Raw genomic sequence first — 18,990 nt, 5'->3', positions numbered from 1 at the left:
GGACCCAGCCCTGCCACCCACTCACGGAGGGGCCGGGGCCGGGGCTAGCTGCCGACCCCAAAGCATGTCTGTTTCCTCACCTGCAAAATGGGGGTGATGGGGAAGAAATAAGTTGACACATACTAAGCTTTTTTGAATAATGCCTTGTACACAGTAATTAGTTTGAGAATCATGCACACTTTCCCATTTCTTTCAAAAATATGAAACCCCTAACTAGGATCATCTAACAGAGTCCCAAACACAGAATAAAATTCTTGAGAACTGATTTTGTAACATATGGATATATATTTACATAAATTACCAATCAGTGCCAAATTCTGAAGAAGCCTAAGGCAGGAAACTAAATCCCTTTAAAGAATAAAAATTTCAAACCATCCCCCTACACCCTGGATAATAACCGTGGCCGACCTCCCCAGTTAGATTCTGCTGGATATTTCAGTGAAAGGGGAACACTACATACAGCCATTTTCTATCACAGTATTTCACTTGTGAAACCCCTATAGTCCTGGAAATGTTTCCCCTGCCAATCAGTGCAGCCTTGCTATTTCATCAATGCCACTAGGGGGCAGTGCAGCAGTAAAAACACTGACCTACAGCAGGCTTGCAGGCCTCAGACCTGAAGGCAGGAGTGCCCAGCGAGGTGGGGTGGTAAGTAAACCCAGTCAGTCACCCCAGGTGACCACCAAACACTCCTCACCCATGTGCAACTGTCACATTGGCTAAGAAAATACAAACACTTTTTATATTGAAAGTGTCTGTTTTTCAAGGACCTCAGGGGTAAAGATGGGGAGGTGGGGCAGGAGATTCCTAAGGAACCTATTACAATGTTCTACTTCAGTGGCAGCCACAGGGTGGCCCACTTCATAATTCTTTAAACTGTTCACATGCTCTACACTTTGAATGTACACACATCTCACGATCAAAACAACTGCTTTAGCGATGGACTGCGCAGGGCGGACTCTCAGCTAGGGTCGTTTTCCCCAAAGGATAAGGCAAAGGAAAAACGACGTGTGAAAAATAAATGTGTCCCACTCAAAGCTAGTAAAACTTGTCACACTCCGTCATGTGTCCCCAGGTATCTGCAGAAGTTTATCTTCTGTGACCTTCTGATCTTCTGTGACCTATCACCCCTGTGACCTTTGTTTATCTGGTGCATGCAGCAGCATAAATAAAAACACGTAAACATCAACTAACAACATCAACTTTTAATAATGGAAATGAACTGCCATTCCAAAAACAGTTTTAGGGATGAAAAATCTTCCCTATAAAAATAAACTTAAACTCATCACAATTATAAATATTATAACTTTTTACGTCTGTGATTTAAGATACTCCCCTGCCATACTTACCCCTTCACTTAACATCATTCCTGTACCATCACATACTGAAGAGAAAACAGTATCACAGCAAAGCTTAGTTTAATTTAACATAAGAATTTGCATAATGATTTTTAAACGTCGGTGGCCTCAAGGGGCCCTTCTTCTTGCATTAATAATGTCCTCGCAGTGACCAGTGTTTGGGAGAGCGCATCATCTTCAACCATGAGCTGACAGAATCTGGACACAGGAAGTCTTCCAAATTGAAGCTTGTAGCGCACACGACAGTTAACAGGCTTCTGGGTGGCACGGGTGAGGATGCCGATTTCAGACAATCTACTTCAAGTTTAAAAAAAAAATTCACAGATACCCACCAGCTATACATTAGGTTCTAGCGGTGTCTGATCTTAATCTGAGAAAGAAATGCTTCACAAAATACAAGCTCGTTGGGCTGGGTGTGGCAATGAAAAGGCCAGGTGGCTGATAGCACTACACTCAAACCCAGGCTACAGTCAGAAGAGTAAACCAGGATGAAAACCATAAAGCCATTCCCTGAACCACAGTGTTGGGTGACGATGACACTCAAACCTCACCAATGGACTAAAAAGAAGTCACATGCAAAATTAAACAAGAGGTGCCATACATATTTTATAGCTAGTTCTCCTTTTCTTTTTTTCCAACTTTCTTTAAAAGGTTAGGAAGACATGATTGTCTCAGTAGCGTGCGGCAGGCAGACAGCAGCACGGTCACCTCTGCCTCCAGCACAGCGGGCACTCCCTGACCGGCAGGAGGGAAACAGAAACACAATAAAAGGCACAGTTCACTTAAAAGGCAAAGAACTGAAGCACCTTGGAATTTCACAAAGAATCCATTAGGTGTCACCAAAGCATTAACAATTCCTTGGGAATTTATAAACAACAAAAACCTAGACAAAAAAAAAAAAAGACTAAATCCCCCTCTAGAACCGTGGCACACCTTTCCCACTGTTTTCAGATTAAGTACTGCACAAAATGAGTTTATTTAACCTGCTGTAAGGAAGGCTTCTATTGCACATGCATTTCTTTGGTTGGTGGGAACATGCACTTTTGTTGACATGTTCCCATAGAGAGCCCCTCCTGCGGTCAGTGCAGGGGGTGGACTTTCCTCTCCCTCTTGCTGCCCTCCTCTGGAACTCAGGACCTGACTGAGTTAGGTCTTTCATCCACACTCCTGGTCTCTGCTCTGCAGGAACACACTCCAACTTCTAAGAGTAAGGGAGAAGGAAAAGAAGACACAGGGACAGGGAAGGAGGAAAACAGAGGGGAGGCGAAGGAACGAGGGAAATGGAGGGAGTGATTGTCAGAAGTGTGTGCTGTGAGCTCTTTGCCTGACATATCTCCTGGCTGACACTCAGGGAGAAACAAGTACCCCTACCCAGACTCCTTTTCGGCTTTGAAAACAATCTCGGGAAAAAGCTATAACTTAACAGGAGTCAGCAAATAGTCCCTGCTCCACTTGCCCAGAAAACCTGCACCAACCAACCTCCCGCTGGAGGAAGGGAGAATTCGGTGGCCCACCAGGGGCTGCAGGCCCCGCCCAGCCCTGCGGGGCCCGGCCTGAAAGCTGCCCCTCCCACACCTGCACTTACAAGCCCCTCTTTGGGTCTGGCTCCCACTCTCTTTGGCTCTGTTCCCAATTTTACTCACCAAGAAATCGAGCAACCATACCATGGGCTCAATACCTCAAAACGGAATGCTTTTAACTCCTTCACAAATACACCTTTCTCTTCTCCACCAGCTACTCGGCACCCAAACCGACCTCCCTCAAGAGTTCCCCCAACCTCCACTCACACCTTCTTCCAAACTTGCTCTTTACTTTCTTGAAATGTCAAGCTCCTCCAAATCCTTCACAAAGTCCTCAGAGTTCCTACTTCCTGTGCCTTTCAATTCACATGGCTGTTCCCTCTGATATATATATATATTTTTTTAAAAGACAGGTAGTTTCAATATAAGACAAGTATTCAAACAAATTCCTTGTTAAGCTTTGAAAAAATCACGTGTGCACCCTTAAGCTTAACATTATCCTCACAAAATTAAAATAACTAGAAGAAAATGAGAAAACAAAAACCCAGAGTCCATGCTTCAAAGCCCTGTAGCTGCTCCCGATTCACAACTTGCCAGGAGGCATCGCGCAGCGCTGCGACCACAGGCCTGCACAGTCCCTCCCAGAGGCTGCGAGGGCGCAGTGGCCGCGTGCCCAGGTTGGGGGACTAAATCTAGAGATAAAGGGGGAAGAGCCTCGCATCACAGGGCAAGAAAAGCCCTCAGAGAAGAGACGCTTGCTGCTGGTGTGTCCACTGCGGCCCCCGTGCCGCCCTGAGCAACAGGAGCCCTTAGTCCGGCTTCCACACCTCCCCGAGGGCTTCTTCCAGCTTCTGCCTGTAGGCTGCGTAGCGCTTCTTCAGGTTCTGCAGCTGCTCATCTTCTTCCTTGTCCAAGATACGCAAGAAATTCTGCAGTTCTGGAAGGCTGAAGGCTTCCCACTAGGAGAAGGCAAAAAGGAAAATGCCAGGTGTTCAGCCCTGTCAAGACTCAGGGATGCCGCCCACGAGCACACACAGTATGGCTGGGGCTCCCCTCCTGGGCTCCCAGCCCAGCCGTATCACCAGCCGTGCTGCACCCCCCCCCAGCTGGCCATCACAGCCCCCCTTCCTGCCAAACAGTTCCCACAAGCCTGGGGCCTCCACGGCCCCAAGTCCACTAAACACCATCACTCCTGATTTGACCCCCAGAAGCCCTCTGTCTCTTCCCTCCACTTGGAGTTGTCATTGTCACTGCTTCTTCCTCACTTCCCACAATCCATTTAATTATGTCCATTTTAAACAGTTCCCCAGCCTGCCTGCTCTTGTCCAACTCAGCTGCCCCCTGGTGCTGGCCACCATCATCTTCTCCTACCCTGGATGCCCTCCTACCTGGAGGCCTCACTCCATTCCATGCTCCCCGATCTGTTCCCCAAACAACCAGCCTGAGCAAAGAAGTACCCTCATCCACAATTTCCCTTCCATGGTTTCAGCTACTCACGTCAACCATGGCCCAAACACATTAAGTGGAAAATTCCAGAGATGAACAATTCATATGTTTTAAATTGCATGTCATTGTGAGTAGTGTGACGACATCTCGAGCCATCCACCCCACCCCCCACCCAGACACGAATCACCCCTTTGCCCCGAGTCGCCATGCTGTGCATGCTCCCCGCACATCAGCCACTTAGTAGTGTCTAGGCCATCAGACGGAGCGCCCCACTATGGTGTGCGGGTGCTCACACAACCTTACTTCACTTTAAGGCACAAGAGCAGTGACGCTGACAATTCAGACACAACCAAGGGCTGTGGGCCGGGTCCCCAGTAGGGGACATGCCAGAGGCAGCTAATCACACACCAATGTTTCTCTCCCTCGCTTTCTCCCTCCCTAACCCTCTTTCTAAAAATAAATAAAATCTTTTTTAAAAAAGATATAAAAAGTATAATTGTTTATCGAGTATCTCTCTCACCTACATCGTAGCTATCACATTCCTCAATATTTGGGCTTTGTCACTTGCCCTTGAGGCTCTGAGTTGTTTCCCTAAAAGCCCCTGGTACTGAGAAGACACAAGATAAATGTGGGGGGGGGGGGTTGTTCGTTATGTTGTCATTAGAGCAGTGAAGATCAAGAAGGGTATATGGCATCACCCAGGAGTCTTTTTCAAACTGCGCATCCTCCTCTCCCAAAAAGGGGCCCTGGGTCCTGGCTGGGCATCTCTGCCACGGCCGAGGCCGATTCCGACAGAGACCCCCAGGGGTGTGGGGCAGGGGGAAGCCTGGAGAAGACCCGACACAGTGAACAGAGAGGAGCGGGATAAGACCACCCAGTGGGCTCAGTGATAAAAGGTTCCCGGAGATGGGTCTTGGTGATTAAAGAAAACAGGAAACATGGGATAGGAGAGCAAAACTCTCCACGTTGGATTACTCTGTTAAATTTTTAAAATCAAGATTCTATTTTTCACATATGTCCTCCAAAATATAGTAAGCTCCTCCCTGTCACTGAGAGCTACAGAGTCGTTTGTCCCCTCAGTTCAGTCAGCCTTAACACGCTGAGTAACACCACCACACAGACGTCTTAGCAATTCGGGACATTGAAACACAACGGGAATTTCAAAACCGTAATTCCCTCCCAAACAACAAGTGTGGCTCTCACTGCACCAAACCACGTGCAATACTTAAAAAGACCAATACCAAGGGCACTGACAAGACTATGCTAATATATCCGGCAGGGCTTTCGGAGGGAATGTGGCCCTGTGCCAATTAAAGGGCCAGACCCAGTTTCCTCCCCCAAAAGACAGCAAATTTTAACCACTTCAGAACATCAGAATCAAAAGAAAATTCAAAGTGTCCAAAATCACTGTCTCCCTAAAACTCTCCAAATAGAGTTGCACTTTACACTGACATAAACACAGTATTGGCCCTGGCTGGTGTGTCTCAATGGACTAAACACCAGATTTCGAAGTCAAGGGTCGCCAGTTCGATTTCCAGTCGGGGCACAGGCCTGGGTTGCGGGCTGGGTCCCCTGTAGGGGGCACGTGAGAGGCAACCACACATTGGTGCTTCACGCCGTCTCTTTTTTTTAAAAAATATTTTATTTATTTATCTTTAGAGAGGAAAGGAAGGAGAGAAGGAGAGAAACATCAATGTATGGTTGCCTCTCGTGAGTCCCCTGCTGGGAACTGGCCTGCAACCCAGGCATGTGCCCTGACTGGGAATCGAACCACGATCGTGTGGTTCGCAGGCCTGTGCTCAATCCACTGAGCTACACCAGCCAGGGCTCACGCCGTCTCTTTTGATCTTCCTTTCCGCTCTCTCTAAAAAAATTAACAAAATCTTTAAAAAAACAACATAGTATTTACAGAGCATGCTGACACACATGGCTAATTTGCGACTGAAAACCACCTTGTGAAGTCTTGAGCGCCACACCGCACAGACTTCAAAGACTGAGTGAGGACTGAGACGATCAGGTTTCCCCAAGGTCACGCTGCTAACCTAACAGAAGCAGAGTCCCGGCTCCCTGGTTTTTCAACCCAGAAACCTCATTCTCGCTGCATCACAACACGGGCACCTCATGCCACTTCCTGTTCCAGACAAAAGACTGAGTGAGACCCAGAGCTTGGGAGACTTGCTCAAGTGTCGTTTTAAAGTCAACACTTGATCTACAAGGACAACCTCAAGTGCTTTCTCCTCCAGCTGAACTGGCCTAAATACGACCCTCTCTGGAAAGGAAACGGCAAAGGATGCGATCTACATCCACGTAATGTCTTCATCATCTGGGCAAAGAGGGAAAAAAGGGATGCTATACAGTTAACTGTCTTTCCTGGTGAAGAGATTGAATTCCCTTTCCCTTCCCTTTGGAGCAAATTGGCCTGGAGACTTTGTTAGTAGCAAACATATGGAGAGTGTCAGCTTTCAAACCTCAGCTGCATTAGAGGAATTTAGATGTAGAAGGGGTGAAAATGACTCTTTGGGTGGAGATCAAGTAAAAGTTTTATTTCCTCCACCTCTGAAAGCCGCACACCGACACAATGAGTGCTGTAAAAGAATTATGTAGAGACTAACTCTAGGGTGACTTCCAACCATTCAAACGCACGCCGTGAGCTGCCCTCCTCCTCCGTGACAGCAAACCCTCCCCCCTCTCTCCCCCCACCCCACCTTCCTCCTCTTCCCCAGTGGTAAAATCACTAGGCTAGAACAATAAAACAGGGCCAGCTGGTGTGTCTAGTTTAAAGCAGTAACGTACAATCACTTACCTCTCCAATTTCATGTTCACGGAGAACAAAACTAAGGGTGTCTGTTCTGGGCCCCGCTACCAACCGCAGGTAGAGTGGATGTTCCCGGTCCGAGAGCTTGCAGGCGTAGACTGGGTAAGGAGACAGGTCACAGACAGAGCTCTGAATCAGTCCCTCCACCACACACACCCGCACCACCCCTCCTCCGGACCAAGGCAACATCCTCCTCATCTTATTACCAGTGGCCCACAGTGGAAGGAAATCTACTCTTTCTAGCTGCACAGTATGAACTGTGCCTTGATCAGTAATTTTTCATGAATGAATTTAAATAGGTATTCGTGCCCCAGATGACTTATAATTAATTCTGCTCCTCCCTGGAGAAAGCAAGATAAGAAATTTAAAGAATCTGCAACTCCTTTCAAAACAATAAAAATATACTAGCCAAAGAACATGAAATCAGAGCTCTAGGAGCAAATCTCTCTGCAAATTAATTTAGAATAAGCAGCTACAAACAAACTAACTAGGCAGTTGGGGTTCAAGCTCTGAGTTCGACTCAGCGTGTCCCATTAGGCGCAGCGCTGGCCTTGCGGGCAGTGCTACGCACTTGGCCGGCCATGAAGGCACTATTTCAGCAGGACTGTACAGCTAAGCCCAGGTGAGCCGGCAAAGAAGCCGACCAGATAAAAATGCCATCTGAGCTTATCTACCTTATTTTGGCACGTCTAGGTACAACTGCATTGCAGATGCTGATTTCCCTACGGATGGGAACTTGCCCCACTCACGGAGCCTGTGGACTCGAGGGTGGAAACCTCAGTCCATTCAACCGTGTATTTGCAGGGCCCAGCCCAGGGCATGGATTCAAAAAATGGACACACACTCAGCAACTAGCTGGCTTTCGTCTGCAGGCAACTGAGGGCATTCCTATCACGTCAGGTCAGTGTTGCTTTCCCCTGGAGCTGCTTTAGGCTTCACCCAGGGAAACCAGAGGTGGTGAGTGGCTGACTCCTCACGCACAGACACAGATGCCATTTTCAAATGAGCACGCAGTCCATCGCCCCAATCACTGAGTGTTGTTCTCCATCACTGGTATCCATTTCTGCTCGAATACCTGACCTGGAACATCTCATTCTCTTTCATGCAGAAATTTAATATTCTCTTTCTATCCACTGAATGTGGGTATCGAGTTCAGCCAGGCAGACCCCAGCTCACAATGTTACCCACCCACTGTGAGTGCCTCTGGGGGCCTAGGAGCCACAGTGCCCCAGTGTGATGGCCAGAGAGACAAGATAAGGAAAGAGAAGAGCCCCAGGCTGTGCCAGTGACATCAGTAAATGTGAAATGTGTGGCAGTACACACAGGCCTCCCTGTCCTCAAGGCCTCAGAGACCGTAAGTCCCCCAGGCTGCTCCGTGTTCAGATGCACATCTAACATGGGACGTGCTCCTGCAAACGTCAACCACAGGAGCATCCTTTTCTGTCCTAAAGAGCATTAAAATCAAAGCTACCAAAAACAAATCAGAGCCACTCCTGTGCACATAAAAGCCTTTCTCATGTGGATGCGTGTGAGCTCTTCATACACACAACTGTCCAACTCAAAAAGGTGGACATCGAGGCAGCATGTCACGACCACCATGGCTTCCAGAGTCCGTCCCTGGCTCCTCTGTAACTGCCAGAGATCCCACGCCCACTAGGCTGCTTTCTGCTAAAGAGCACAAAGGACTGATCGAAGCAGAGACCGCTTCCGTTCCAAGCACAGCACACACCTTGATCCTCCCTGTGACAGCGTTTATAAAGTGCGAACTTGGCAGGGCTCTCGGTCACCAGGAACTTTTTGAGCAGGGCCTCGATCACTTCCCCAACAGTGTTGCTGCTGCTGATGTGGAGCGTGTTCATACAGCCGTTGCCACTGGGCGCCGGTCTCCCGGAGTCCGGACCCGTCTGCGGAGGTTTGCAGAGTTCCATCTGCACTTTAATGAAGCCAGTGTAAATCCCATTTGAATTCTGAGGCAGGAAGACAAGCACACACTTAGCTGGGCTGACGGCGGCATTTTAGGAAAGGGCAATATCCAAACAAAACAAGGAGATGACACTATTACTATTATTATTATTATTGATGAGAGAGAGCCGGACAGACAGACACCGACTTGTTGTCCCACTCGTGTATGCACTCACTGGTTGCTCCCTGTACGTACCCTGATCTGGGATCAAACCTGAAACCTTGGTGTCTGGGGGCAATGCTCCAACCAACTGAGCTACCCAGCCAGGGCGAAAACACTCTTTCTCTCGTTCTTTTCTTTTACAGCTCTGTGGCAGAACTTCACTAGGGACTGCCCTTAAGGGAATGACCTCTGAGGAAGGTTAGCACACTCCAGCAAAGTGCTTCCAGGGGCAAGGTCTGTAGGGCAGATGTGGCCACAGGAGACGGCCTCCTGACACGGTGCTGACCGAGGTCCAGACTCACGCCTCTGAAGCTGCCTGTGAAAGGTCAGGGCCCACAGGCGAGGTCACAGTCCGCTGGAGCAGATGCTAGCCAAACCACAAGGCTCGCTAAAGCCTGGGGGACAGGTCTAGGCTGGCTGCACCAAGGAAGGGACAGCTGTAACTGATGACCAGCTATTACACAAAAAAGGAAGGCCACAATTAGGACTTTGGAATACCTAAGTCAGCAAGGAGTAGGCAGTAAGAAAACAAGCTATTTCCAGCCCTACTGGCCATTATCATGTGTACCAGATTGCCAGTTTCACTGCAACTCTTTCACACATATGTATCCTGTGTAGCGCAGAACACACAATGATGCATTACGGGCACTTCAAGCAACAGTATTTTTAAAACAAATTCAAGCTACAGGGTGAAGTACAGATACAATATAAGCACTGATCTTTTTTGTTTCAACATGGTATTTATGTCTCCTTCCACATATATATATTTTTATTAGCTTTGGTGAACTATAACTTTTATTCCCCCCAAATGCATATATTTGCCATGATCAGTGTGGCTCAGTTGGTTGGGTGTCATCCTGCAAAGCGAAAGGTCGCTGGCTCGACTCCTGGTCAGGGCACACACCTGGGTTGCAGGTTCCTCCCCGGACGGGATGCATACGAGAGGCAACCGATCCATGTTTCTCTCTCATATCAATGTTTCTGTGCATCTCTCTCTCCCCTCCCCTTCCCCTCTCTCTAAAAATAAATACAATCATTTCTTTATTGCATATATTTAATACAGACAATTTGATGAGTTTTAGCACCTGTCTTAAGTTATGGCTGCATTGCTGTTCCACAGTTGCCAAAAATAGTAATAACGGCCTTGTCTTCACTTTTTATTTTACATTCTGTACATTTAGAAACAATTTCATTGTAATGCTTTGTTTAAGTAAATCCTCAGGCACCGTGTGAAAATGACACAGTTAAAGGAGGACCTTGAAACCCTCTTTGTGGTCCATTATTTTCCTTCCTTTCCACAGATCACTTCACAATACTAACTCACTTGTTCGGTATTGTGGAAAGTATTATACGGTGCTTGAATTCTTCATCTATGGAACGGCACGGAAACTTGCACCTGTTTTAGTCTCCAAAAGAGGGCGTTGGGATCGCTCTGCTTTGATGAACACTGTCTGAAGGGAGAAACGCCAAGCTGCCATAACGAGGCGCAATCTCGAGTCCATCTGTCCACTCCCCTTTCGGCAGAGGCCCAAGAGGGAGGGGTCCTGAATCGCAAGGGCTTATATTTAAAAGCTCCTACCCAGCCCAGGGGCGCAGAGCTCAGTAGGTCTTCGAAACAGGTCACCCTGTCCCTTGCTGAACTCTTGTCAGTTCACAGTCAATAGACTGAGAGGCAGGGGTCCAAGGGCCTTGAAAACTGGCACAGAGGGCTGGCAGGTGCCCCGAGGGAAGTCACCAGGTGTGGGGGGGAGTGGGGGCGGGTGAGGCGCACACAGCCAGCCCGGTTTAGTGGAACACTAATGCTCCAGCTTTGCTGTCCGTGCTCCTTTCCGCTCCACGAAGCTCTGGGCTCCCCCTGCTGAGCCCTCACCCCCAGCTGAGCTTCAAACGGTGTCGGTACAATGTTGCAGGGGCCCGAATCAACAATGTGTAGGAAGCTGAATGTTACATACTTAGTCTTACTCCAGACAGCCAGCTGAGGAAAGTCTGAGTTCAATTATATTCCACTCCACTGGCACAAAACCCTTTTCCTGATACTTTCAAACTTATTTATACAAGATAAAGCGTTAGTGAAGGCCTCCTTAGAATCTGAGTTATCACCCATATGCTTAACAGGCAATGATTATACTCAATGCTAAACATCTTTGGGGCGGGGGCGGTGAAGGGGGAGGCACAACATTTTTTAAAATAAAATTTAACTTCATTTAACTGATTTTGAAGTAAAGGTATTTCAAAATACAGCTTTAATTTGAAAGATGCAGAAACGTTTTCTTGTCCCACAACATCTTGGCCATTAAACATCTGCAATGTTGATTCAGAGATTTTTAAAGCAGACTGTAGCAGCAACTACTTAGATCCGCCTTCAGACCTCTGCCAGCTAGGGAGTGTTTGCGGTGCTTACCACGGTCATCTTCAACTTGTCTGTGACTGCTAAATTGTATTTGTGAACTTTCTCTTTGATTTCTTCTTTGCTGAGATAATTGTGCGTTTCCTTCTCTTTCTCCACATCCTAGAAGAAAAAAACAAGGCATACCACACATGAACAATTGTAGAAAAAAATGCAGATAAGCCAGAATTCTTGACATATGAGACCACTATGACTAACTATAGAGCACTTTACCTTGAAACACACAAGCATGCTCTCTCTCTCTCTCTCTCTCTCTGACACACTTCCCCCTCTCAACCTCCAACTCCTATCCACAACGATGGATCTCATCCCTTCAGACCGCACAGTCTTCCCAAGGGATGTGTCAAAAACCACTTTGTTGACAACTAAAAAGCAAGACTTCATTAAACATTATTTTGCTAACTTTTCCTTCTGCAAAACCATGATTGCTTTCAAGTACCTGCTAGATTGGCTATTTCCATTTTAAACAATATTTAAAGACATATACCAAAATGCTCTCTTTAAGCAAATTTTATGGCCTTTATGATCTTAGAGCTTTATAGTATTATACAGTAGTTAATAAAGTTAACTGGCACTAATCACTGATCTGTCAAATTATACACAATTACCAGAAGGAAATTTATTTTCCACACGAATCTGCATGTCAAGATGCAGTAGCCAGACTTCCCCTACCGGGACCCTCCCAGCCCGGCCCCTGCCTCCCCACTCCCTCTCTGCAGGGAACAATACTGCTCCAATGACAGTGAAGAATTCACTGTGGTTTACTGCCTCTGAGAGCTCAACCAGCGCAGGACAGATGGCCAAGCTATGGTGACCCCAGGAAGCCAGGTTTATTGGGGGCCTAACTTGTACTGCATGTGCCTCTCCCAACAGTTCAACAAGTAGGTGCTGTCAGGTGAGATGAAGTTCTAAGAAGTAAATGGACCTGCCCATAGAAACCTGACTGTTCTGCACAAGTGCTGGAACTCGTGGGGAGCTGGGCCCCAGAGTAACTCCTAATGGTTACTGAAAGCACTGGTGCTTCCACAGGGTGTTCTCACTGGGTCCTCCTGAGGATGAGCTCATTAGCACCCCCTATTACAGAGGGGGACACTGAGACTTACTTACAGAGGCCAAGCAGCTTGGCCAGGGGCAACCAACTAGTTAGGAGACCACACTCAATTTTTACCCAGACCCTCTATGCTGTTCCCACTAAATCGAACAGGTGACCACAGTTACCCCCCCACCCCCGCCACCATGGGAGTAGGAAAACTTAAAGGGTTGCCTAATCAGATTCCAACCAGGGTGGCAACTCAGAAAGGATGAACGGACCCTATGATCTTCAAGACAAAAAGAGGAAGCGCAATTAAAAGCGAATGATTTATCCCCACAAATAAAGCCTTTGAAGAGGTGCCACTTTCCCAGAGACCACACCGCACCATCCTCACCGCTGGAGACCCTCCGGGCAGGCATCGCCGCCCCGCCCTGCCCCTGCCCGCTAGTGCCGCACCCACACACGCGGACCGGCTGCTTCTGGGCCCACACAGGCCCTGGAAGGCGGGAAACGGCTCCTGATCCATTCGGCCTCCAGTCCTTTGATTCTAGACCCTGAGAGGGGTGTGCGGACTATGAATTATCTCGGAAACTTTTCCGTTTCCGTGCAGTCCCGAGGAAGTCTGGCGGCCCCCGTGGGAGGAAACATGCTGCAGGAGCATCAGCACAGACGGGACGGCCCTTCCCTAGGCCCCGGGCAGCCTCCCATGGGGGTTTCGACCTGCCAGTGTGAAACCCCCAAGCCATCTTTTCTTACGGTGTCATGGGGTGGGGGGCCTGCTGATTAAAATACCTTTTCCGCAGCTTCAATGCCTCTTCCCAGGAAGTCTGAAACACACCCTGCACCTCTGCTCGCCCTGCTTGCGCCCCCTTTCCACGGCATGGGTGCGACACCAGCAGGCAGAGGGGTGTGGACGGGCGGTGCCCGAGCCCGCAGGCCGGTCCGGCTCCGTCGCCAAGGCCCCTGTGCTCGGGCTTCCCACCCTTTCTCAGGCTGTTCCCTCGTCCTGACAGTGCTCCCTGGCCCAGCAGGGTAATTTCGCAAAGAGCTGATGCTGTCCTCACTGGTGTGCGTGAGGGGGCCAGATCGTTCCATTTAAGGAATCATAGACACCGAAGACTCAAGATTTAAAGCCTTACAAAATAGCTAATTACACGAATGCTGTGGCTTATATACACCCCAGGGGCTTACTACTTAAGTAAGAAGCCAGAAGTCTAAGAATGACGAGGAGGAGAAGGGGTGAGGGGAGTGGCTAAGAGCAAACAGCGGGGTCAAGTAGTCAGCTTGGGCAGTCCCTTTTTTTAAATTAAGTTTCTTGGGGCAACATAGGTAGGTAACATCATATGAATCTCAGGTGAACAACTGTATATGCAGTACCTGTAGACGCAATCGTGTGCTCACAACTCAAAATCTAATTTCCTTCAGTGCCCATGTACTTGACCCCCTGTACCCTCCTCACCCACCCACCCCCCCGAGCCCCTCCCCACTGCTCCCATCATTGTTGTCTGTATCTGTGAGTTGCTTTTGTTCATTTGCTGCCTTTTGCTTTACATGCCACAGGTGAGTGAAACCTCACAGTTCCCGCCCTTTTCGGTCTGACTGACTTCACTGAGCAGCAGTGGGGTCAGTTCTTAGCTACAGGTCTGGCAGGTGCTCACTGGACGGGGCAAGGCCCCGCACAGCGAGTTGCCAGGAGCCCGAGGACAGTCGGAGGAGCGAGCCGGCCTGGGAAGAGATGCTGCCTCTGGCTGGCCGGCACCGGGGCATCGGACGGACACATGCTGTGTAACAATGCTCTTGCCGTCTCGGAGATTAGAGCTCTCCCAAGCCTGAACCCTCATTGTTAAAAGACCAACTGGAAAGTAAATCTCAGAAGCAGCTAAACCCTAAAAGGCCGTGATCCTATATTTTCCATTGAGATGCAACTGACATGTAACACTGTATTCATTTTAAGTGTACAGCATACGGACTTCATGTGTGTGTATATTGCAAAGTGATCACCACTGTTTAGTTAACACCTATCACCTCACAGTTGTAACTTTTTTCCTTGGGATGAGAACTTTGAAGAGCTACTCTCACGTGATCTGTAGTTTTAACTCAACTGATACAGCATTTGCACACCAAGGCCTGCTCACCGAGCACAGATTCACTGGGCTTCTACGAAGCACTGGGCACTTGCCTGGGCGAGGGGCAGCACCTCCGCCCTCACGGCACTCACTGTCCAGCACAGGTAGCGTACGAGTGAGGAATGGCCGGAACAACTGACCCCGGCTTCTCCGAGTGAAGGGGTCCAGCCACGGGGGGAAGACACAGGCGTCACAAACTCAGGCCCTCGAGGGGAGGTCGCAGGTTTCACTCAGCATCAGAGTTGGAGAAACTCTGGCCCGGTGGCTGTCAACCCACATACCAAAAGGTTGTGGGTTCAACTGCGGATCAGGACATTTACCTATGTTGTGGGTTCAATCCCTGGTTGGGGCGCCTGTGAAAAGCAACCAATAGGTGTTCCTCTCTCACAACAATGTTTCTCTCTCCTGCTACCCTAAAATCAATGAACATGTCCTTGGGTGAAGATTAGAGAGAGAGAGAAACCGGACCTCCTTTCCTCTCACATGGGGAAGAGTCTGCCTGCCCTTCCCCCGAACACAAGGTCTTTGGGAGTACAGCCGTCTGGGGGATGGGGGAGGTGGGACACCTGACGCCAGGGGGAAAAGCAGGTACAATGGGCACCAGGAAAGCAAGCCCAGAAGAGAGGGGGGGAACCTGTGTGGCCCTGGCTGGGTGGTTCAGTTCATTGGGGTGTTGTCCCGTACACCAAAAGGTTGTGGGTTTGACCCCTGGTCAGGACGCACACCTAGGTTATGGGTTCGATCCCCAGATGTGGTGCGTGCAGGTATTTCTCACACATCCATGTCACTCTCTCCTCCCCACCCTCTTCCTCCCTCCTTCTCTCCCTCCTTCCTCGCTCTCTAAAATAAACAAACATATCCTCAGGTGAGGATTAAAAAAAAGAAATTTTAGAAAACCACAGGGTGGAGGGCGTGGAACAGATAAAGCAGCACAAACATGAATGTTTAATTGCGACGGTGAGAAGAGGAAATGGCATGGGGTGCAGCCGACTGTGAACGCATGGGTTATTGTTCTTGGCAGCCGGGGAGGGCACGACGCCACGCCTGAGAGGGTTCGTTTGGGAAGTTGAGGTCATCTTTTTTTTTTTTTTTTAATAAGCCTCTTTTCTTTTACATCCCCCAAATCCTTCAGCTTCTCAGAGGGAGGGGCTCTTCTATGCAAAATTATAAACCCTAGACTCTTCGCTCCTGTTTTCATCCAGCAAGCCCCTGAGGGCTGCTCTTGGGTTAGCCTCAGTTCCTGGGTGGGGTCACGCCGCTGCTCCCCCACCCCCAGTGTGCTTTCTCATAAGGGACACACCCTGCCTCACAGACACCCGGGGACACGTGTGACGGAGCCTGATCTCATGTGTGGACAGCTCACAAACCAGATCTTCCCAGAACATACGCCTACAGACAAGGGCAAGGGGTCTGAGAATCACTCATGCTCTTCTTGCTAACTTCTCTGTAATTCTGAAATCCTGTCAAACAAAACCTTACAAAATCAAGGTTAGAAGTATAGCAACAGCAAAAACAACCAACCAACCGAACACAAAGCCACTGGAAGTGCCTGTGTTTAGCAGGAGAGCAAGCGGGAGGACGAACACGTCCCGACCGCTCCCTCGACTGCGGCCTGCTGCAGGCTGTGGACCCTGGTTTACACACACTGAGGTCGGAGTCACAGGCCCTCCCCATCCAGCTGTGTGGCCAGAGGCAAGTACGGAACCTCTCTGAGCTGCAGTTTTCCCATCTCATTAAATGTGCAAACCTTTACCTTCTTTATTGAATGGTTAGGAAAATAGAATATAATCTACTATTCAACTACTTATGGAGGGCCTACTGGCTCCTGGCTCTGTGCCAACACTGAAGGCTGGGAGGGAGAGTTGGGGTCCCTGCCTTCGTGCCTTCCCTTGGCTGACAGCCTAGCCAGGTTTGTCTCACTTCCACCTGCTTTCGGGGTTGGTTGTTCGCTTGTTGTGCTCATCTTTCGGGTTTTGCACCACAGACCTCTTCAAGAAATAAGGCTACTGACCCCCTTTTTTAATGCAAATAGCACGACCCTCCAAGCGAGTGGGGGATGATGTGGGCACAGTGCCTGGTGGCAGGGGCATGGCAGACACTCATAAACGGTGCCACCCTCTCCCCATGGGTGGTCCCGCAGCCCTCACAAGGAGCTGTTCCGACTCCTGGCCAGCTGTGAGGGCCAGCCCGGTCAGCGGGACAGCATAAACTCACCAAAGCCAACAGGTGTTCGTGCTTTCTCTGAGTGAGGCTCGATTCCAAACTCACAGATTCCCACTTTTCCTGTCATTTCTAGTCGTAGAAACAGGGGATCTCACCTGCTGATGCAGTGAGATCAGTGCAATACAGCGCAATACACACAGAACATGCGCCAGTCTCGTGTTCAGAAACGCCGAGCGCCCCTCATGCCGAGGCTGCACGTCCTTGGAGCAGGGGCCCCCCCTCCTGCAGAGGGAATTCAGGGATAGCTTGCGTGGAATGGAGTCTCAGCAACGGCCCCTTCAAACGCCTTCCTGCCAGGCTCTGGTCCAACAGAGACATCGGACAAAGAATCGAGGACTAACTAGAACACAAAGTCTGGTCTGGGAGAGATCTTTCCACGGCAACCTGGGAGGGGCCTCGAAGCAAACCGATGCATTGGAGCACGGCATTAAGCAAGTCATCTTCAGGAGCTCGGGAGCAAGCTGTCAAAGGGCTCGAAGAAACCTTAGGCACGTCAGGTTAGACACTCCTGGATTAGATTTTAAAGTATGATTAGCAGGAAAAAAACTGTTCTGAGATGTACTTTAGATATGGAAACCCTGTGATAAATACAGGAAGGACTGTCACACAGAGCTAAACCCGCAGAGCCCTCCGAGGGCATTTAAGGCTAGGGGCTTGTTTTGTTCAACCCTCACGAATGTGTGTGTGGGAAGGGCCACGGGGGACAGGTCCATCTATATCCAGTCAGTGAGGTGTGTCCGGCGTTCTCCATGTTCAGTACCAGAGAGGTTAAAGCAGGCAAGGGTGCTGAGGGGCCCAGAAAGTTCCCGCAAAGAAGGATCTGCATTGCGGGTACACAGGGCACTATCTGACAGCATTTCCTGATTTGCAGGGATGGAAATGTCCTGAACCTACACGGCCCAAAGGGGAGCCACACCACACGGGGCACCTGAGCAACTGAAATGAGGAAGGGAATTTCAGATCTTATTTAACTGTCGACAGCTTACAAGTGAGCAGCCGCACGTGCTCTGTGGTGCTCCACCGGACAGTGGGCGCCCAGAGCGGGAGGTGCACAGGTGCCAGTGAGGCACGAGGAGGAAGGCCCAGAAGACGACCGTGTCAGGTGCTGTGTAAAAGTGAAAGGAACTGTTCTAGAGCAAAGAAGGTTCTGTTCCTGGAGGGAAGGAGCCAGGACAGCCGTTTCTGGTGTGAGTGAGCTGCTGATCTTGACCTTAAAAGTTCTGTGTGCTGCTGGCTGCTGCGTTCTCACGGTACCAGCACGGGCCATTGGCGAGGGCTGGGTCCAGAGACGCTTGTCTTGGTGTCCAGCCATGGCGTGCTGATTCATCCTGTCCACTCGAGGGTTTTCCCCCGCCAGATGGGAAGGGTTTTCTTTTTCTTTCTCCTCCTTTTTTTTTAATGGCAGGATAGAGAGCTGGGGCTCTATCTCCATTTACGTGAGGATTCAGGGGCTCATCGCGCCCAAATTCAGTTTGCAGGCAACTCTTCCAGGCAGCCCCTGTTTGCTGTTCATGTTTCCAGTAGTGAAGAAAAAGGTCGGGCAGAATGCAACAGCTCCCTCATCATCCTTCTATCAAGAGATGTATCACTGGTACGTCAGGGAAGAAAGGGAAATGGGGAAATGGCAGGGTGGGGTGGGGGTTGAGAGGACCTGAACGGTGCACACAACACTGACAAACTGAAGGGCGCCTCATTCCCAAACAGCGCCCTGTGGGACACCAGCCCTCCAGGTGGCCCACGGTCAGAAAGGGCGCTGTTCCTCCTCCCGCTCCCCTCCCACTGCTAAAGGCTCTGACAGGTCCTCCAGGTGAGGAACCTCTGTTACACACAGAGCACGGACACTTTAATAATGTTACAAGTACGGCATCCATTAATTATGTATGAGCAAATGGGTACATTATACAGGAACAGATATTTCTTTTCTTATTAATTATTCA

At 49.4% G+C, this 18,990-nt stretch overlaps 1 protein-coding gene across 1 annotated transcript in view; it reads right to left on the bottom strand.

Annotated features, from left to right (window-relative positions):
• Nucleotides 1–1,190: 1,190 nt before the first annotated feature.
• The window catches only part of RASSF3 (Ras association domain family member 3), a 77,248-nt gene continuing 59,448 nt past the window's right edge, over nucleotides 1,191–18,990 (bottom strand). Inside the window, exons 2-5 of the mRNA XM_037063073.1 lie at nucleotides 11,666–11,773; nucleotides 8,869–9,106; nucleotides 7,128–7,237; nucleotides 1,191–3,837 (exon numbers count right to left, since the gene is read on the bottom strand). Of these exons, the coding sequence (XP_036918968.1) occupies nucleotides 3,688–3,837; nucleotides 7,128–7,237; nucleotides 8,869–9,106; nucleotides 11,666–11,773 (606 nt within the window). The 3' untranslated portion in view covers nucleotides 1,191–3,687. The remainder of the gene's footprint in view (nucleotides 3,838–7,127; nucleotides 7,238–8,868; nucleotides 9,107–11,665; nucleotides 11,774–18,990) is intronic.

Source organism: Sturnira hondurensis, unplaced genomic scaffold, assembly GCF_014824575.4.
Source record: "Sturnira hondurensis isolate 20B ecotype Veracruz unplaced genomic scaffold, ASM1482457v3 Scaffold0014384, whole genome shotgun sequence".
NCBI classification, from domain to species: Eukaryota; Metazoa; Chordata; class Mammalia; order Chiroptera; family Phyllostomidae; genus Sturnira; species Sturnira hondurensis.
Note: the sequence above shows the minus strand (reverse complement) of the source record. Positions and strands in the feature narration are given on the sequence as shown.